We start from the raw sequence: 22,322 nt of genomic DNA on the forward strand, positions 1-22,322 counted from the left end.
CAATTTAAGAATCTTAGATTGGCAAGGCATAGAACAGTGGTTCCCAACATTTTCTATGCCCCACACCCCTAGGAAATGTTTGATTGATGTTCGCACCCCCTACAAAAGTAATAGCACATTTGAAGATAAATAAGTCTAAATTCTAATTTTTGAACCACATGCAAAACTGCGGGTGAACAAATTGAACTTAAAAAAAATGAACTTTTAATTCAGTGCAAAAAATGCAAATATAAAATTGAGCAATTAGATTCTAATTTATTCAGAAAAAATTGTAAAGAGAAAATTGATGAGACTCCTCAACTCTGAGGTGTAACTTTCCAGGTAAGACTGATGAGAATCCTCAACGCTGACTCGGGCAGCAGGAGACTGGAGTGAGTTTACATCTCTCTTGACTCAGGCAGCGGGAGACTGGAGTGTGCTTGGGACAAAAGTTACTACCACTTTTCCAGGCACACTGGCAGCTAGCTGAGTGATGACTCATGACTCAACACTCAAGCGCACAAGCCACTCTTTGTCTCACCCCCTGGGGGTGCGGGCACTTCAGGCTGGGAACCCCAGGCTTAGAAGGATATAGACTTAACAGGATGAGAGTAGATGGCCAAAAACTCAATATGGACATTGTGGGTCAAAGGCCCATTTCTGTGCTGTCCAACTTTATGACCCTACAGCATGCTAATACCAGGTCTAAGTCCACATTGACCATCAGCAACCCATTTAATCTAACCATATATTACCCACATTTTTTATTCTCCCCATACTCTTAGTGACACTTCATAGATTCTATCTTTCACAAACACACTGTGGACAATTTACTTTAGCTAAATAGTCAATCAATGCCATGAACTTGGATGTGAAAGAAAACCCATGTAGTCAGATTAAGATTTATTTATTATATGTACATCAAAACATACAGTGAAATATGTTGTTTGTATTAATAATCTACATTTACTGGGGGTAGCCTGCAAATGTTGCCACACATTCTGGTACCAATATAGCATTCCCACCATGCTTGGCAGAACAACACAGAACATGTCAAAACTGAAAATACAGAACCAAGAGGCAACACAACAATAGACCCCATTCCTCTCTCCCAAGCACAAATATATGGTCCTTTAACCCCACAATAGGCTATCTTCAGCCTCCAGCCACGAGTGGGCTCACAGGTTCCCTAGCAGAAGCACAGAGATTCATAGACTCGGGGCTCCTGGCATCAAGCCTCGGCATCTGGATTTCCAATCGACATTCAGGCTTCACTCTTTGGTATTGACCCAGGACCTGCTGATGACCACAAATGAAGAACATGAATGAGAACCCAAAATCTGGACTCGTCAATGACAGGGCCCTGAGCATCAGGCCCCGAACTCCTGTCTTGTCAACTTACGTACCTGGGATGGGGAGGGGTGGGGAGCAGGGATGCACCAGCTCTCGTGCCTCCTACCCACATGGAACTCTCATCGCGGAACACACCAACAATTAGCTGAGCTGAGAATTCCCGCATCCGCATCACTGGCCTTCAAACGTGGATTGGAGTCTTAGACTTCGGCCTACCTCTAATTCCCTAACATCCCTGTCCTTAAACCCTAACCAGACCCCCTAACTCCCCTCTCTATCCCCAAAACCTTCCCTATGAACCCATTGAACCTAACAGGACAACTAAGTCTGAGCCGCAACCTCAACAGAGACTGTAGCTCAGCGTCATCTTGACCAAAAGTCAAGAGGTCACAAGGAGATAATGCAAACTCCACACAAGACTGCATGTGAAATGAGGACTAAACCTTGGTTTCTGCTGCTGTATTGAGCAGTTCTGCTAGCTGTGTTACTGTGTTATCCTTAAGATGTTGTTTTTAAATACAGCTGGTCTCTCACATTAACAGACTACTAGATAACAGCACCATCTGCTGCTTCTTTAAACAGAAGGTCACGGGCTCAAAGTCCCAATCTGCGATCTTATGCTACACAAAAATATTGAAATTGATCTTCTTCCCGATTGCACTACTATGAAGAATTTCAAAGAACAGAAAGAAATTTAGCTGTTGCACCCTCCCCAAACTTCTTCATTCATCCCTAACTACCAAAACATGTCTCATTCCTGGAACTAGCACAGACAGGGTACCATAGTATGCTATGTTCTGACTCTGATTGCTAGACCAGTAAGCTAGCCTTTCTGGTCTAGCAGTCAGAGTTAGAACATAGAACACCGAACAATGCAGCACGGACCAGGCCCTTCAGCCCACAATGTTGTGCTGACTTTTTAACCTACTCAAAGATCAGTCTAACCTTCCCATTTTTCTTTCATTCATGTGTCTATCAAAGATTTTCTTAAACATCCCAAATGTACAGTGTCTGCTTCTACCATTACCTCTGGCAGTTCCACGCACTTACCTCTGACATCTAACTGTTCTGAATTAGTTAATCAGCAACTTGAATTTGAATGTCAGTGTGGAGCTGTGAAATATTAACTCGAAATTGATCGGATCTGAAATTAATAATATTCTCATTAACAGCATCTCAATGAAATCTTTCTGGTTCATTAATGTGAACCATATAACCATATAACAATTACAGCACAGTAACAGGCCATCTCGGCGCTTCTAGTCCATGCCGACACTTACACTCACCTAGTCCCACTGATCCGCACTCAGCCCATAACCCTCCATTCCTTTCCTGTCCATATACCTATCCAATTTTACTTTAAATGACAATACTGAACCTGCCTCTACCACTTCTACTGGAAGCTCTGGTCTGGGTAGTATGTGGCTCCAGATCCAGCAATGCTACTGCCTTCTCAGTTCAGAAGCAATTAAGGGTAATAAACACCAGCATCTCTAGCAATATCTCCACCCTGCGAACTAATAAATACATTTACTCACAGGTCAGCATCAACAGTGGGATGAATAAAGGTTTACCTCTTGCTGCAGACACAGTTCCAGTGGGATTACCCCCCATATCATTATGTCACTATCATTATGTCCTGATCCTTTTACCATATGGATATGGAGCCAGTTTCGAACCTTCCGTTTACAACTTTCTATACCCCCATCCCCCACTCCACCACCTCCTGCCGAGCAGACATAGGCTGAGTCTGCAGTGACCTGGAATGGTCCCCTCCTGTATTCCCATCCCATTTCTCCAAAGTTAACGTGGTCCTTGCTTACTGTATATATCCATAACAGGAAGGGGTCTGATTTTAATATTTCGTAACAAAGCTTGATGACAAGCTTTTGGGACTTTTCTCGGAGAGAGAGAAAGGAACAGTGGGAAGGGAAGGGAACAGATGGAGCCAAGCAATGTCTTATCCTGATCCAATGCTATATCAGGCTGCACAATGCCCACCATTACCACCATCCTCCTCTCCCCACCTCACACCACCTCCCAGTCAATACCACACTGTGATCCTTTCCCAAGTGAGGGATACAAGATCTGTGAAACAGATGTCATTTTAAATCGTATGTTCTTTTACAGCAACTCAAAGTTCAAAGTAAATTTGTTATCAATGTACACACTCTATATGTCACCAAATACTCCCCTTAGATTAACTTTCTGGCAGGCATTCACAAAGAAGTACCATTGAATGAATGGAAAACCACCTACAACAAAGACTGAAGATTCATGCAAATACAAAAGGAAACAATCAATAATAATAAATAAATAATACTGAGAAATGAGTTGTAGAGTCCTTGAAAGTGAGTCCATAGGCTGTGTTCAATGCTCAGTTTAGTGTTGTGGTGGGTGAAGATGTCCATGCTGGCTCACGAGCTGAATGGTGGAAGTGTAATGACTGTTCCCAAACCTGATTGTTTGGGATCTCCTTCCTGATGGTGGCAGCGAGGAGAGAGCATGGCCTGAATGGTGGGGATCTTGATGATGGACGTTGCTTTCTTATGGTGGCACTCTTTGTAGATGTGCTCACTAGTGAGGAATGCTTTTTCTGGGATGGATTGGGCTGTATCCACCATTTTTTGCAGGCATTTCCATTCTTAGGCACTGGTGTTTCCATGCCAGGCTGTGATGCAACCGGTCCGGATACTCTCCACTGACATCTATTGAAGTTTGTCAGAGTTGAATTTCGTCTACATACTTTGACAATAAATTACTTTGAACTTTGATTCTTAAACAAAGATTATACTCACAAACGTCAAGACAATTGTTCAGACTGCTATGATGTCCTAAATGGTGATCAGACTAAAGGGATTCCTTTGCAAAAGATGCACCCAATCTCCAAATCAGCCATGTAATAAACTGATTTTTCAACCTTCATACAACATAAGTGACTGATTATACATAGGGGCTTGTTATTGCTTTGCAATCCACGTTAACAAATGCTAACTTGTATGGTTCTGTCTGGCTGTGGTTGCTTACCCAATCCCTTTGTTCTGAGACAGTTGATCTGGGCTCAGGATGCCTTCTCCGACAGCTGTTTTGAGGTAATTTGCTCTCCCTCCAGCTCTGTGAGCTTTGAGGTTTCTAATTGGGCTAACGTAGGATCAACAGGCTGCCAGAAGTGGCAGGAGATGCTCGGGTATCTTGGAACGACTGTGCTCTTCAGCCACTTACACTTATATAACTGCGAGTTGTTGATTAAAATAACCTAACACTCTTCCTAGATGCTTTCCCTCCATTTTGAGCAGTTGAAGGCAATCATTCCGAAGAGCTGGTAGATTGTTATGGTTTCTCATCAAGGCTTTGAAAATGCCCTTGAAGTATTTTCCCAATCTCCTGATAATTTCCTACTGTGACCGAACTCAGAGTGGAGTGGTTTTCAATGGGAAATCTGACATCAGGTAGGTGCGCCATGCAGCCTGCCCAGCAGTGCCAGATAAGATAGTCACAGTATAGTGGTCAGTACAATGCTATTACAGTTTGGAACACCGGAGTCTGGAATCCAATTCCAGCACTGTTCGTACATTCTCCCAGTGACTGCCAAGGTTTCCTCTGGAGGCTCCAGTTTCCTCCCACAGTCCAAAAGACATATCAGTTAGTAGGTTAGTTAGTCATTGTAAATTGTCATGTGATCAGGCTAGGGTGAAATAGCTCATGGGGTGAAACATGGCTCATGGGGCTGTAAGGGCCTGTTCCACGCTGTATATCTAAATAAATAAAATAATCTTAGTTTATTCTTTATAGTTTACCAATCCACTTCTTTTTTGAAATTTCCTGCTATTTTTCTGCCGGTATTAATCCTCTCTCTCATAATGATCAAGTTTACAAAACCCTGAATTTTCTGCTCTTTTGATCCAGTCACATCAATGTCAGTGATTTCTGGGCAACAATTACCCTGGGTGAAGCTAGCTGCTATCTTGCAGGGAAGGTGATCTTCACTGGTCCAACAGTCACAAGCTCCCTCAATCAGCAAGATGGCAAGGACAAGATCATCTTAGAAACTTTTATTGGAGGTGAATAGGATTTCAATTATTTTCTTTGATAATGCCAAGGATGTGTGGCATATGGCATCAAGGTTCTAAAGCTGTGTTTAGAAATATCTACCTTTGCTATTTACATCTCCAGACTCACTTCAAGGAAAGGATGAGGATGCAAGTTATAGCGGGCAAGCAAACCATACAGTTAATCGTACAAACAACACACACAAAATGCTGGTGAAACGCAGAAAGCCAGGCAGCATCTATAGGAAGAAGCACAGTCGACATTTCGGGCCGAGACCCTTCGTCAGGACTAATTGAAAGAAAAGGTAGTAAGAGATTTGAAAGCGGGAGGGGGAGGGGAAATGCAAAATGATAGGAGAAGACTGGAGGGGGTGGGGTGAATCTAAGAGCTGGAAAGTTGATTGGCAAAAGGGATACAGAGCTGGAGACGGGAAGGGATCATGGGACGGGAGGCCTAGGGAGAAAGGAACGGGGAGGAGGGAGCAGCAGAGGGAGATGGAGAACAGGCACAGTGATGGGCAGAGAGGGAGAAAAAAAAGGGGAAGGATGAAAAAACTAAACATATCAGGGATGGGGTAAGAAGGGGAGAAGAGGCATTAATGGAATTTAGAGATGTCAATATATATGCCATCAGGTTGGAGGCTACCCAGACGGTATATAAGGTGTTGTTCCTCCTTTTCCTTCTCCAGCTCTGTATCCCTTTTGCCAATCACCTTTCAGGCTTCGGTCTTCTCCTATCATTTCACATTTCCCCTCCCCCTCCTACTTTCAAATCTCTTACTATCTTTCCTTTCAGTTAGTCCTGACGAAGGGTCTCGGCCCAAAACATTGACAGTGCTTTTCCCTACAGATGCTGCCTGGCCTGCTGTGTTCCACCAGCATTTTGTGTGTGTTGCTTGAATTCCCAGCATCTGCAGATTTCCTCGTGTTAGCTAAACTTACAAATACTGGGATCACCAACCACAATTTTCAAAGGATTGTTTTTTTATAAGTACTTAAACATAGATGCACTGATATTGGACAAGGAGTAAAGTGCACTTTATTCTTGGCACTTTAGAACTATCACATTATATTTTATATTTTCTTATGTCAGTGCATGAGAATACCTGGTGCATTGAGTCAATGCTGTCTCTCAGAGCAACTCCATCAATCTCATTTCCCAGTTATCTATTTTTTCTCACATATGCATTAATATTCTCCAATTCTGCCGGTGATAATAAACCTGACTCTGATTCTTCAGTTGCTTACCCATAGGGTAATTTACAGAAAATAATTAACCTTTAAAATAGTACATGTTGAATCGAGTTTATTGTCAAATGCACACATACAATGAAGTACTGATATAACGGAACAGTTGGTGCAGCACCACGGGCACTCCGATTCAAAGCAGTCAAGAGAAAAAGCACTAGCGCAAAAAATAAAGCACAGTCAGGGTTTTATTGTGACAGTGCAAGAGGTTCTTCATAGTGTTCCATTCCTGAGTTAGGAAAATGGTTATGCAGGTTGGTTCAAGAACCCTAATGGTTGCTAAAAGTAATCGTAGATGAACCCGTTGAACTTGGTGGTGTGGGGGCTTACTTCAGGTTTCTCGAACCAATGATAGCAGTGAATAAAGGACATCGGCTCCCCCAGGGCAGGGATAAATGCTTCCTTCCTAAGCCAATGGCTCCTGTAAATGTTGACAATGGTTGACAATGCTGACTGTGCCTGCAATAGACTGGGTGCTGTCCGCTACTCTCTGCAGGCTCTTGCATTCCTCTGCAAAACCCAGGTCACTGTGTAATGAGGCAGCTCCACGATCTGCTGAGCCATTACCCTCCGAGTCTTTCAGATAAGCCTTTGCAGTAACGCCTGGCAGAGGACTGGTTTCAGAGTTGTTCATGGCTGAGTGATCACCACTAGTTCTGCCCAATGAATCTCTGGAGTGGTCTTACTGAGGGTGTGGACCCACTCTGCCCTGCCTCAAGCTTCACTAATTTCCTGTGGATGTGTCTATTCTTGCTTCAGGCTTGCAAACGCCTTCTGTTCTGAGTCAGTCTCATGCCAACACTGGAGAGTCAGAAATGTCTAGCGCGTTGTGAAAACAATGGTTCGTTGTGCAGTAAGGTTCCTGTTTGTGGCATGTGTACACTTAAATACGGTCACCTTTATCTTTGTGTCAGAGGTAGAGAACTGGACATTTCACCAGGAAGGTAAGCTGACTGCAACTTTTTAATTGTTTGAAGGCACAGAGATAATCTGCAAGAAATTTGCACCCTAATCGTAAGCCACTAAAAATAACTGCCAAAAAGTTCTGTGTAAACCACAACAGAGAACTAAATTTGTTACTTGTCTTGATAATTCATTTCAGTTCTCCTGTATATCATCTCAAAGTGTAAATGTTGCATAACGCATTTGAAAAACATCATTTATAGTGAAAGTATATGAAAAAATATATTAAATGATACACTAACCTTCAGACTGACGTCTAAGATGATAACAATGAAGTTTAAAAAGATAAATATTATCAAGAGAAGATTAAAGTTTAATACTTTAATTATTCTTGATAAAAAAAGAATATGGAGCTTTAACATATGGAAGCAAATTAAACACTTTTCATCTTTCAACTGAGACACTAAACCAGGATCTCAGTCAGCTGGTCATATTAGATCCTGAGAGAACATTTCAAATAAAGTGAGAGTTTCTACTGATACACTGCCAAATATTTGACCTTCAGACAAGATCACATCAAAAATAAAGGACTACCAAGTCTTTAACACATATTCTAAACTGTGGGTTTTGCGGTGAATAAGTTGACCAGAGTGTTTTCTACACTGAATATATTCAAAATTATTTAGTTGATAGTAAAGTGATTTTGGATATTCTGAGGTCTGGAAATGTACAACAGAAACACAGCTCTTCTTTTTAACTTCAGTAACATCTTAACTAGCAAGGGTTTGTTTTGAATTGCTTCAAACTTTACAGACCAATAATCATTACATCTTAAGTAAATTTATTCAAATAATTCAGAATTTGCTTCAATCGCTATATATGCAGTGGCTCTTTTAGTTCACAAAGAGTTGTTTCAGGAAGACAGCAGTAAAGCATTCAGATAACTTAAATCCAGAACTATTACTGAAATGTACTTTTAAAAGAGTTAATAGAAATTATGAAAATTATTTACTATAATCCACCAATTCTGACAATAGGAAATCCATTAAAATGAATTATAATGAATCTTTAGGACATTAATTCTCTTATTGTTGTATCTCCACACATTTCATTAAAGAGAGAAACAAACATAGACCTTACATTTTCAGATTTTTTTTTCCCCATTGGGCCTGAATGTTGAGTTTATGTGTCAATCCTGGATGAATGCCAAACTTCCACCAGAATTTTGGCAATAAAGAAGGGGATGTTGCAGAGTAAATTCTTCACTCTAAACTGCCTTTGGTATACAGGTGAGCCATTGGGAATGCAGGGAGAATAGGTCTGAGGGAAAATTAATGGAAGAATAAAATGCTCTGTCAACCAGCGTCAGCTCAATGGTTTGAAATGGTCTCCTTGAATGTTGTAAGGAAATCTGAAAATCCTTGCAGAAATTTAGTGGGAAAAAAACAGACAGAATATAATGATAACAGTTGATTTGATCCCATTAGGTTCCTCAAAAGCAAATTGAGCTAAATACTTTCCCAGAGAGGTGAATCCTAATTAGGTTCCCCTTTCTTGTAGATGACTGTTCCTATGGATTTTGATACTGCTTAAAATTGTTATTTTCAGATGTGTAATAAAAGGAATGAGTAACCTGTTTTATTGGTTACCCACAGGTATTTCATCACTGTTGTCACAAGATGAAGATCTGAAGTGTTTTACACGAATGTTAGATGATTTGACATGTTTCTGGGATAACAGCGAAGAAACAAATTTCACTTACAAGTTCTTCTACAGCACTGAGTATATCATCATAATACTACAAAACTGCACACTGTGTTATTATCCTATAATTACTAAGTAAACTATTATTGATTGGTTTAAGGCCTCAGCTGATCAATCCTGTCATTAAATGTGCCAGCTCTATTTAGCATCAGGCACACTAAAAGCAGGTAGCACAACACTTTATGAATGGCACGGTGGTTAGCACAATGGTTTACAGTACACAAGGCAAAGGTTCAATTCCTGCTGCTGCCTGTAAGGAGCTTGTAGGTGCTCCAGGGGCTCCGGTTTCCTCCCACTGTCCAAAGACATACAGGTTGGTAGGTTAATTGGTCATTGTAAATTGTCCTGTGATTAGGCTCTGATTAAATCGGGGGATTGCTGGGTGGTGCTGGTCAAAGAGCTGTATTGTGGTATCAATAAATAAACACTGTGTTGACATTGTGACTGTTGTTCTTCAGTCACAATGTCTGCATTCTTGGTAGCTGGCATCCTGCTGGGTATTATTGATCAACTTTGCTGATTGTATATCCTTCAGAGTGTGATTGCTCCAGAGAAAATAATCAGTATTAATCATCCTTAGCACAGAAGTGAACAATGACAGACTGCTGCAGCAACCTATTTTAATGGGTGGAAAGATGATACAAGTGTAACCTCTGTCAAAATTAGGTACTTCAGCCAAGTCTTTGGATGCAGGGGTTTTAGGGAATTAAGTCTCAATGTGTGAATATATCAGAGAAGACAACTTATTCATTTCACAGGATGATGGTTATTTATTCAACCCCACAATATTATTATTTTCATATGCTGTATGTTCCAGCACAACTTACAAAAATGAGACAAAAAAAAAATCACAGCAACAAGTAAGAAACTGGAGGAATTCAGCCAGTCAAGGCAGCATCTGTGGAAAATGTTCAATCAACATTTCAGGTCCTTCTCCCTCTGTAGATGCTGCCTGACTCACTGAGCTCCTCTAATTTATAGTTTGTTGCTCCAGATTCCAGCATCTGCAGTCTCTTGAATGTTCACAAATGATCATCGGATTGCAATCTACATGATCACTCGGCAGGGGCCAATAAAAAGAAGTGAGGTGTAAATGGAGCGGCCGTTGTGCGAGTGGACAATGTTAGAGCGGTCAGGCGCAGATGAGAACAGGCTTGGGGAAGCACAGGAGAAGGTTCTAAGTAAGTTTCTAGTAAGTCCCCCCCCCCCCAGATCATACATAGCTAGTGCACTGAGAATGGGTCCAGGGTTTGTGATATGTTCCTTGTGTGAAATGTGGGAACTTTGGGAGACACCCTGTCTTCCATGAAGTGCACTGGGCTACAGCTTCTTAGAACCCATGTTAAGGAACTGGAGCTGTAGCTGGATGACCTTTGGCTTATACAGGAAAATAAGGAGGTGATAGGAGCTACAGAGAGGTAGAGACTCCTAAGCTGCAGGAGGCAGGTAGATGTGTGACTGTCAGGAGAGGGAAAGGGAATAGGCAGCCAGTATTCCAACCTACCAGTAGAATACTGCAGTGACCTGATCTCTGTGGCCCAGAAGGGAAGGGGGCAGAAGAGGAGTGCAGAAGTGTAAACAGATTCCATAATTAGTGGAACAGACAGCAGATTCTGTGGATGTGAAAGAGAAATCCAGATTTTATGTTGCCTCCTATGTGCCACAGTCAAGGATGTCTTGGATCCTGTCCACAAAGGGGAAGGGTGAACAGCCAGAAGTCATATTGGTACATATTGGTACCAACAACATACATTGGGAAAGGGAGGAGGTCCCAAAGAAAGAAGATAGTAAGTTAGGGAGAAAGCTGAAAAGCAGAGTGGTAAACTCTGGATCGTAACCCGTGCCACGCACTAGTGCGAGTAAGATGTGGGTGATTGGCAGATGAATGCATGTTGGAAGACTTGGAGCAGGGGGCTGGATTTCAGATTTCTGAATCATTAGGATCTCTCCAGGGGAATGTATGACTTGTACAAAAAGGACAGGTTTGCTAGAGCTGTTTGGGATGGTTTAAACTCATTTGGCAAGGGGAAGGGAACCAGAGTGATAAGGCTGAGGATGGGGCAGCTGGTATACAATTGGAACCAGAGAGTAATGAGACTGTGAGGATGATAAGGCAAAATTTCAGAAAGATGGCAGTACACTCAGACACAATGGCCTCTACAGGGCCACCCAAAGGTGCTATTGTCATTTTTAAGTGTATTTGTTCTGATTGCAAGACCATGATGGACATTAAGAATTTAAAGTACTGCAGGTCAACCCCATCGGTTGCTGGTTGGCAGAGAAACTTGGTGCTGATCGTACTGCTCCTGCATTAGAGAGGCAAGGGTGCGAGAAGGTGGTGTGCGATCCAAAAGTGAGTGATCGTCTTAGTCACTACTCTAGTGATTGCAAGACTCTTTTGGACATTGGCAATGTGCAATTTGCTGTTTTATTGGCAAACAGCAGGGGTGGACTTTGGGGAGCTGCAAGGCTTCGGGTGTAGCGAGGACTCAGCCTGAAACTGCTGCCGCTTAGGAGAGATGTATTGCAGTTTTTGCTCGGCAGAAGACAAGACGCATTCTGCTCGACTCCAACTGCAGCAGTATTCATAGACTTGGACTGTGTTTTTTGTTGTGTGACTGTATTCTACTCCTCCTTATATGTGCTGTCAATGATGGCTGGTATGTGTTCTGCACCTTGGCCCCAGAGTTTCATTTGGCTGTATTCATGGGTATTCATGGTTGAATGATAATTACATTTGAACGTGAAAATTGCAGTCTGTAGGATGAGTTAAAGTGTAAAAGGGAGCCAAGCTCAAAATGTGAGATGAATGGAGGACTGAAAGTGTTGTACTTGAATGCACAAAGTATGAAAAAAATAAGGTAGATGATGCTGGAGAGATAGTGAAGGGTGACTAAGAGATGGTGGACCGACTTGTGTCAGTCTTCACTGTGAATTTGCATGTTGAGTCGGTGGCGAGGAATGCAAAAGCACTGTTAACATTCATTTCAAGAGGACTAGAATATAGATGCAAGGATGTGATGTTGAGAATTTATAAGACACTATTGAGGCCTCACTTGGAGTATTGTAACCAGCTATGCGCCCCGTATCTTAGAAAGGAAGGGCTGAAACTATAGAGGGTTCAAATGAAGTTTATGTAAATGATTCCAGGATTGAATGGCTTGTCATATGAAGAGTGCTTGATGGCTTTGGGCCTGTATTCACGGAGAATGAGGGATGACCTCATTGAAATCTATCAAATGGTGAAAGGCCTTGATAGAGTGAATGTGGAGAAGATGTTTTGTATGGCGGGAGAATCCAAGACCAGAGGGCACAGTTTCAGGGGGGCATCCTTTTAGAATGGAGATAAGGAGGAATTTCTTTAGCCAAAGAGTGGTGAATCTATGGAATTCTTTGCCCTGTGGAGGCCAAGTCTTTGTGTATATTTAAGTCAGAGGTTGATAGATCCTTGACTGGTCAGGATATGAAGGGATACAGGGAGAAGGCAGGAGATTGGGACTGAGGAAAATTGGATCAGCCATGAAGACTCAATGGACCAAATGGCCTAATTCTTCTTCAATATCTTATGGCTTATAGCCTTATGGTTTTATGGAAGAAACGAGCAGAATGCCAGAAATGCAAGGCAGAAGTGAGTGTCATTATTACTAAGGAGAAGATGCTTGGGAAGCAGAAAACTCTGAATGTAGATAAGTCACCTGGACCAGATGGAGAACACCACAGGCTTCTGAAAGGAAGTACCTAAAGAGATTATGTAGTCCATAGTAATGATCTTTCAAGAATCACTAGATTCAGGAATAGTTCTGGAGGACTGGAAAATTGCAAATAGCACCCCACTCCTAAAGAAGGGAGGGAGGCAGAAGATTAGAAATCGTAGGCCTGTTAGCTTGACTTCAGTTGTTGGAAAGATGTTGGAGTCTATTATTAAGGATGGGGTTTTGGGGTACTGGCAGGTACATGATAAAATGGGTCATTGTCAGCATGGTTTCCTTGAGAGGAAATCTTGCATGGCAAATCTGTTGCAATTCTTTGAGGAAATAACAAGCAGGATAGACAAAGGAGAGTTAGTGGATGGTGTTTATTTGGATTTTCAGAAGGCCTTTGCCAAGGCGCTGCACATGAAGCTATTTAACAAGAGAAGAGCCCATGGTATTGCAGTCAAAGTACCAGCATGGATAGAAAACTGTTTGACTCACAGGAGGCAGAGAATGGGAATAAAGGGGGGCTTTTTTTTGGTTGGTTGCCAGTGACAAGTGGTGTTCCACAGAGATCAGTGTTGAAACTGCTTCTTTCCTTGTTATACGTCAATGATTTGGATGATGGAATTAATGACTTTGTGGCCAAGTTTCAGAATCAGAATCAGGTTTAATATCACTGGCATATGTTGTGAAATCTAACTTTGTGGCAGTGGTATAATACAATGCATGATAATACAGGGGAAAAACAGTGAATTACATAAGTATATATATGTATATCTAATAGTTATACATATATAAGTATATATATGTTTATCAAATGGTATCACGAGGTCTAGAATACTGTAAGTAGTGCAAAACCAGAAATAAAATAGTAGTGAAGTAGTGTTCATGCTTTCGTGTTGATTCAGAAATTAGATGGCAGAGGGAAAGAAGCTGTTCCTGAGTTATTGAGTGTGTGCTTTTAGGCTTCTGTGCCTTCTTCCTGGTGGTAACAGTGAGAAGAGGGCATATTCTCGTTGGTGGGAGTCCTTAATGATGGAAATCATCTTTTTGAGGCACTGCTTAAAAATTTGTGGATGATACTCAAGATAGATGGAGGGACAGGTAGCATTGAGGAAGCAGGGTGTCTGCAGATGTTTTAGACAGATTGAAAGAATGGACAAAGAAGAGAAAGATGGAAGATAGTGCAGGCAAGTGCATGGCCGTGAAGGTCTAAAGTGTAGACGATTTTCTAAGTAGGGAGAAAATTCAAAGCTCAGAGGTACAAAGGGACTTGGGATTCCTCATGCAGGATTCCCTAAAGGTGAACCTGCAGGTTGAGTCGTTGATAAGGAAGACAAATACAAAATTAGCATTCATTTCAAGAGGACTAGAATATAAAGCAAGGATGTAGTGCTAAGGATTTATAAGCCATTGGCCAGACTGGACCTGAGTGGCTTTGGTGTCCTTATCTAAGAAAAAATATGCTGTTATTGGAGAAGGTCCACAGGAGGTTCTCAAGAATGGCAACAGGAATTAAAGGGTTAACATAAGAGACCACTTGATGTCTCTGGGCCTTAACTCACTGGAGATCAGAAGGTATTAGGGGAAGTCTCATTAAAACCTATCAAATATTGAAGGGCTTGGATAGAGTGGATACTGACAGGGTGTTTAAAAAAGTGAGGGAGTCTGGGAACAGAGTGCACTGCCTCAGGATAAAGGGACATCCATTTAGAACACAGCTGAAGAGAAATGTCTTTAGCCAGAGTGATGAATCTGTGGAATTAATTGTCACAGATGGCTGTGCAGGCCAAGTCATTGGGTGTATTTAAAGCAGAGGGTTTTGATTAGTAATGGCGTCAGCTTTTGGGGAGAAGGCAGCAGAATGGGGTTGAGAGGGGTAATAAATCAGCCATGATGGAATGGCAGAGCAGATTTGATGGACCAAATGGTCTAATTCTGCTTCCATGTCTTATAGTCTGATCTACTATTCCTTTTAGACTTAATTAACTTGATGCAGAACAGTATTTTGTTCTGCAACAATTTTTGAATGCCATAAGGAACCAGGGTAGTGGAAAATCCAGCTAACAAAAAACTTTAAAAAACACAGATGATGGAAATCTGAAATAAAAACCAGAAAATGCTGGAAACATCTAGCAGGTCAGACTGCATCCACGGAAAGAGAAACAGAATTAACGTTTCAGGTCTGACACTTTTGTCAGATGTCCCATCAGGGGGGCCAGACCTGAAACAGAAAGCCCAGGCAATTGACTACAAGGTATGCAAGTGTAGATACCCACACTGAATGTTGCAACAGGTCATTTTGGTTTGGTGTGAATTTTTAAAATGGTTGATACAAGGCCATTCCATGAAATTAGGGAAGGTGTAAAACAGAATGTTGATATACTATCATCTTGTTCTATTTCTCAACCACAAAAACTTCCACAATGTTGATCCTCAGTGAGTTAGTTTGCCTGCAGCAGTGTGCCCAAGCATGCAGACGTTTTGTCTGTGATGTTTCTATTCTCGGTCTTGTCAGGCAGATGGAAAACCATCAGAGGGTGGATACAGTGGGTCGCTTCCCGAACTAGTGGCAAGATTTTAATTCTGCTATAAATTCCCCTTCCAAATGTTACTCTGATTTTCCATTTCATAGGGAAAGAATACAGAAGCAATGCCACACAGTGTCATACAGAGTGCCTGGGAATGCAAGGAGACATGTTTGTGCTATCCCAGTAGAGGATATTGTGCTTTTTCAGCCACTTATAATTGAAGTAATTGAATCATCTTCCAATGAGTCAAGAATCAGTCAATTTGTATCAATTGAATCAGTAGGTAAGTGGCAATTTTTCTCATTCTTATCTTTCGCTCACAAACATAATTTGTGTCTGAACTGACATTAGTGTATTTCCTCTGCAACACAATTCATATTTAAAAATATTACATCCATGTTATATTTCACTGTTTTGTTGTCCCTTACAGAGCCTCACACAATGAGGTAACTAACTTAATTACTGTCCGTTATGCTGTTGGTGTTTAGGGCAGCAAAGAAGGTGGTGTTTATCATGTCAGTAGCTTCCTCTTGCTTTTCACTACTGTGAGTCATGCAAGTCCCGGGTGGAGACTCTGGAATACCGTTGCACTCAGATGTAGAAGGATTCTTCATTGGTGTTTCCTTAACAATTTTATTTTACCATCCAGGGTTGTTAGCTCTGAGCTGAACCCCAAAACCTGGAGGACCGGTGGACCACTCTTCCTCTGGCCTCTACCCTTTGACCTGTTTGGCGTGGGTGACTCTACCAAGTGCCAAAGCACAAGGCCCTGAATCCAGCCAACATAGCTCTCCGGGTCATTGTGGCACGTAATTCTCCAAACCACGACAGGGTTGTGGTCCTCTTAGAGGACAATCAGCCAAATGTGATCCTATTCACCCTTAGGAATCATTCATCTAATGTCATCTTCTGAGGAGTACTTGTGAACTTTAATCACTTCCAATTGCTTAAAAATTGTCTTTCTTCCCTTCACTCAGTTCTCCTAGACCCACCTTCTAATGTCTCAGTCCATCTGAACGGCAATCCACGTGAACTCCGTATTGGCTGGGTCCCACCAAAAAATCCTGACATAAATGAATTTCTGATCTATGAAATTAGCTACTGGAAGGATAAGTCCAGCCCTGCTTCTGCAAAGGTGAGTTAGATTCAATAAGGAGAGAACCGACCAATTACAATGTACTTAAGTCCAAATATTTTTGAAGCATAAACATAGTGAGTGTAACAAAGGCAACAGTAATGTTCATAATCATTGCCAAACAATAATACCGCTGGCTAGCTGAGCATTCCATGTACAAGGCAGTCTTCTAGGATGCAACCTCCTGTCTTCTCCAGCATCTCTTATGGAAGAAGGCAAGGCAGTGGCTACATCAACTTTCGCAATGCCTTTGACAAGCTCCTGTATGAGAGGTTAGTCAAGAAGGTTCAGTCACTCAACCTTCAGGATGAGGTAATAAACTGGATTAGCTATCAGCTTCGCAGGAGAGACAAGAGAGTAATAGTAAATGGTAGCCTCTCTGAGCGGAAGCCTGTCAATCGCAGTGTCCCACAGGGATCAGTGCTGGGTCCATTGTCAACAATCTGGACAATAAAATAGTAGAGTGGGGTACAGTGGGTGGCGAGGATGTCTATCAAAGCTTGCAATGGGACCTGAACCAGCTGGGAAAATGGGCTGAAAATGACAGATGGAGTATAATGCAGACAAGTTTGAGGTGTGGCACTTTGGGAGAACAAGGCGGGGTAGGATTTACATGGTGAGTAGTAGGGCGCTGAGGAGTGCAGTAGGTCAGAGGGATCTGGGAATTCAGACTATATTCACTGGAACGTAGGAGAATGGGGGAGATTTGATAGAGGGATACACTATCATGAGAGCATAGATAGGGTAAATGCAAGCAGGCTTTATTCACTGAGTTTGGGTGAGACTAGAACTAAAGGTCATGGTTTAAGGGTGAAAGGTTAAATGTTTAAGGGGAGCATGACGGGGAATTATTTCTACTCAGAGGGTGATGATAGTGTGGGTAGATAGGTGGGAGGGGTATGGAGAAAGGGTGGTCTGGGTGCAGGTCAAGGGGACTAGACAGATTAATAGTTTGGCATGGACTAGATGGGCCAAAGGGCCTGTTTCTGTGCTGTAATATTCCATGTCTCTGAGAAAAGGACTATATACAACAAAACAAGACCAAGATAGGCCCATCATGACTGTGCTAAACATTGGGACTATATATCCTTTAAAAGCTGGATGTCAAACTGATTACAATTTGGTTTTCTTTCAAAGATAATTTCTCATCTAATCTTTAGACTAATTGTTCTGGCCTTCCTGTTTTCTCCATTACCTTTGCTCCTTGCTAAATTGCTTTGGAGTGTGAATTAATCTTCATCTCATGGTTACACCTAGCCGCTCATTTGTTGTCCATTTCTGTGCAGGCCATTGTGTATGCATGTGAATATTATGCATGTTCACGTACTGTATGTGTGTGTGGGTGGGTGTCGCATTAATGATGTAATCATGTAATAATTTATTAGGGGCATTCAAGAGCTCAGTTTCAGTCTTGTAGTGTGACATTGGCCTCAGTTGAAGCCAAGATAGAAGGCTACGTGCAATACAATACCTTTAAAAATACACAGATTCCAATCTGCATCATCTCACCACATGTAATGTTGAAGGATTCATAATTACTCATCGCTATTTAATGATTTCAACTGATTCCCTGTAAACTTTGCAACATCCCACAAACATGGTACTCAGACAGAACCCGATGCCTTTTGCACTCCTCCTACCTTCTAACACCTTTGCCCTGAGAGGGGGTACTTGATATATGTGAGCTAGGTCCAAGAGCATGTTATAACCCCTTCCCCCAACAGTGCTAGAATAATAATTGATCAATCTCTTCTTTCAGAGTGTGACTGTCAGTGTCAAAGAGTATCATGATCTTCGGGACCTGAGGGCTGGAATTAGGTATATGGTCCGGCTGCGCAGCAAACCCGATGGCATTTCATTCGATGGGTTCTGGAGTGCCTGGTCAGAAACAGCATCAGCTGTAACTCCCTATTCTTCAGGTGATTTTAAACCAAATCTCTTTCACTTCCTCACTAAACACCTACATTATTTATAAGGAATACTGACATTCTGTCTAAAAAACTTAATTATAATTATGTTTTTCTTTTTGCCTTCAAGGTAAAATGGATATTATATATAATTATCTTGTAGAAGAGTTACAATTTTTTTTTGTTACATCAAGCCATTTGTCTACCTGGTGACAGGGAGTTTCTCTTTTCATTGCTTACCAGATGAAATAAGTCTACGCTGTTCCAGCCCTGACCTCCAGTTCATAACCTGCCAATGGAAAGTGAACAAAACTGAGGAGAGCACTCGGTACAGTCTCTACTATCAGACAAGGTAACTCTGACAGACAGACATACTTTATTGATCCCGAGGGAAATTGGGTTTCATTACAGCCGCACCAAGAATAGTGAAGAAATATAGCAATATAAAACCATAAATAATTAAATAATAATAGGTTAATTATGCCAAGTGGAAATAAGTCCAGGACCAGCCTATTGGCTCAGGGTGTCTGACACTCCGAGGAAGGAGTTGTAAAGTTTGATGGCCACAGGGAGGAATGACTTCCTATGACGCTCAGTGTTGCATCTCGGTGGAATGAGTCTCTGGCTGAATGTACTCCTGTGCCTAACCAGCACATTATGGAGTGGATGGGAGTCATTGTCCAAGATGGCATGCAATTTAGACAGTATCCTCTTTTCAGACACCACCATCAGAGAGTCCAGTTCCACCCCCACAACATCACTGGCCTTACGAATGAGTTTGTTGATTCTGTTGGTGTCTGCTGTCTAAACATGTAACTCTAGCGATCTAGAGCTCCCGTTGGGGGATGGAGAAGAAGGTTGTGGAATGAGGAAGGATTGATGGGTGCAAGACGGAAGCTTGTTGGGGTAAACTAGAACCCAACATGACAATGGGCATGCCAAATTCAAAACATGTCTAGACATTTATGATCTTTTTCTCATGTTTAACCTGACCTAAGTTAATTGCAGGACAGCAGAATAAAACATGTGGTAGATATATTGTATTGATCAAGAATGGTCAAAGTCAAAGTAAAATTTATTATCACCAAGTATGTATATGTTATCATAGGTTATCTTGAAATTCATCTTCTTGCAAGCCTTTACAGAAAATAAAAAAATACAATAAAATTTATGAAAAACTATACATGAACAAAGAATACAAGCAATCAATTTACATAAAAAACTGTGTAACTAGAATTTAAATAATAATAAAAAAATAAAAGTTTTGGAGTTCTTGAAAGTGAGTCTGTAGGTTGTGGAATCAGTTCAGAGTTGTGATGAGTGAAGCTATCCATGCCAGTTCAGAGCCTGTTGGTTGTAGGGTAATAACTAGTCCTGAGCCTGGTGGAGTGGAACCTAAGGCTCCTGTACCTCCTGCCTGGTGGCTGTAGTGAGAAGAGAGCATGGCCTGGATGGTGGGGACCTTGATAATGGATACAGGATTTTTGTGACAGTGCTCCATGTAAACATGCTCAAAAATGGGATGGGCCTTGCCTGTGATGGACTGGACAGTACCATCACTTTCTATAAACTTTTCCAAGCACAAGTATTCCATTATTCAAGGAGGGAACCAGGGATAATCCTGAAAACTATAGACTGGTGAGACTGACAGCAATGGTAGGGAAGTTACTGGAGAGAAATCTTAAGGACAGGATTTTGGAGCATTGGGAAAACCATATCCTCACTAGGGAGAACTAGCATGGCTTTGTGCGAGGCAAGTTGTGCCTTACAAGCTTGATTGAACTGTTTGGTAAGGTGTCGAGGGTGATGATGGAGGTAGAGATCAGGATATAATTTACATGGATGTTAATTTTGACGAGGTCCCTCATGACAGCCTTATCCAGAGAATTAACATGGACAGGGTTCAGGATGAATTGGCCATTTAGATTCAGAACTTGCTTGCTGGTAGAAGAATGAGGGTAGAGGTCAATGGGACCTGTGATTAGTGATGTTCTTCCGAGATCTGTACCAGGACCACTGTGGTGTGTGGTGTATAGAAATGACCTAGATGAAAATGTAGATCAGTAGGTCAATAAGTTTGCAGATGATAATAAAATTGGTGGTGTTTTGGATAGTGGAGAAGTCTGGCAAAGAATACAATGGAATATAGATAAATTACAGATGGGGGGAGTCAGGGAGAAATAGCAGATGGAGTTTAACTCAGCCAATTTTGAAGTGTTGCACCTTGGTAGGTCAAATGCAAAGAGATGTATACTGTTAAGGGCAAGATCCTTAACTGTGTTGAAGAGCAGAGAGATCTCGTGGTCCAAGTTCATAGCTCCCTAAAAGGGGCTACTCAGGTTGATAGGGTGGTTAAGAAAGCATATGGCATGCCTTGCCTTTATTAGTTGAGGCATTGCATTCAAACGTCAGGAGGTTATATTTGCAGCTTTATGTAACTCCAACTCGGCAGCCTCTGGAGCATTGAATGCAGTTCAGGTCGTCCCATTATAGAAAAGATGCCGATGCATTGGAGAGGATGCAGAAGAGGTTTACCAGGATGTTCCCTGGACTTGAGGGCCTGTGCCATAATGAGGGGTTGGATAAACTTTGTTCGTTTTCCCTGGAGCAGTGCAGGCTGCAGGGAAATCTAATAGAGGTTTATAAGATTATGATAGAGTGGACAGAGAGTATCTTTCCCAGGTTGAGATGTCTAACACCAGTGGGCACGCATTTAAGGTGAGAAGGAGTAATTTCAAAAGAGACGTGAAGGGCAATTTTTTATACACACAGGGTGGTGGATGCCTAGAATGCATTGCCTCAGGTGGAGGCAGAAACAATAGAGACTTTAAGAGACGTTTAGACAGGCACATGAATGGAAGGATATGGACATAATATAGGCAGAACAGATTAGTTTAGTTAGCCACTGGATGAATAATTCCAATGGTCCAGCACAACATTGTGCACTGAAGGGCCTGTTCCTGTGCTGTACTGATCTATGTTCTATGGTCTAAATGTCATCAGTCTAAGCCAGTCATCCAGAGCTAGATAAAGGTATTGAGCTGGCTCAGTGTGTCATAACATAACCCGATCCTGGTGCACAATTCCAAGTCTTGTATTGAGTAACCGGGTGCTAGAAGGATGCTGAAACATGTTTCACCTAGTCCTTGGCTGTCATCTAATAAGGTCATTACTCATTTGAACTTGAGTTCAGCACAACTTTCCTCCTGCTCCCCAGAAACGACATCTCTGCTGACTGTGTACCTCTGAATGTCTTAGAGAAAAAACTTAGATTACCAACTCTATTTATGTTTTGTAATGCATGTGGCCCAAACTGTCATATTCTCATTATCTCTCTCTCTCTCACGCATACACTGCTCACTCTCATTCTCACACTCACTCTCTCTCACACTCAAACTCACACTCACATATTAAATGGAACCATTGAACCACTATCCCACATAGGTCTAGGTACACCCAATAGGATGGAAACATCCTTTCAGCTTTCACCTTATCAAGCCGACCTTTTTGAAAAAAAAATGCACTTGTGTCTCATTACTTAATGATATTGCATTCTTTTACAGAAAGAAATTTTCTAGTTAGCTTTCTCATACATTTCAAAAGAGCTTGAGAAATTAGAACAACCAGTTAAAATCTTCATCATCTGAACCGGTCACCACAAGTGTACAGACACGCTTTGAGTCGTGTTTTCGGTCATCAACATGGAAACTGGGGCAAACATTCAGGTGATCAATAACAGAACGCTACATCTTCTCTTC

The 22,322-nt window shown here is 41.7% G+C and overlaps 1 protein-coding gene and 1 long non-coding RNA gene across 2 annotated transcripts in view; one reads left to right on the forward strand and one right to left on the reverse strand.

Annotated features, from left to right (window-relative positions):
* Window positions 1-918: 918 nt before the first annotated feature.
* Window positions 919-18,850, reverse strand: LOC132401797 (uncharacterized). Its single transcript, XR_009514710.1, has 3 exons — window positions 18,805-18,850; window positions 2,383-2,476; window positions 919-1,278 (listed from the first exon to the last, which is right to left on the reverse strand). It is a non-coding gene; the product is annotated as an uncharacterized LOC132401797 (long non-coding RNA).
* The window catches only part of mpl (MPL proto-oncogene, thrombopoietin receptor), a 30,676-nt gene continuing 15,821 nt past the window's right edge, over window positions 7,468-22,322 (forward strand). The window contains exons 1-6 of the mRNA XM_059983999.1: window positions 7,468-7,573; window positions 9,188-9,314; window positions 15,627-15,805; window positions 16,500-16,657; window positions 18,417-18,576; window positions 18,808-18,916. Coding sequence (XP_059839982.1) covers window positions 7,468-7,573; window positions 9,188-9,314; window positions 15,627-15,805; window positions 16,500-16,657; window positions 18,417-18,576; window positions 18,808-18,916 — 839 coding nt within the window. The remainder of the gene's footprint in view (window positions 7,574-9,187; window positions 9,315-15,626; window positions 15,806-16,499; window positions 16,658-18,416; window positions 18,577-18,807; window positions 18,917-22,322) is intronic.

Source organism: Hypanus sabinus, chromosome 11, assembly GCF_030144855.1.
Source record: "Hypanus sabinus isolate sHypSab1 chromosome 11, sHypSab1.hap1, whole genome shotgun sequence".
NCBI lineage: Eukaryota > Metazoa > Chordata > Chondrichthyes > Myliobatiformes > Dasyatidae > Hypanus > Hypanus sabinus.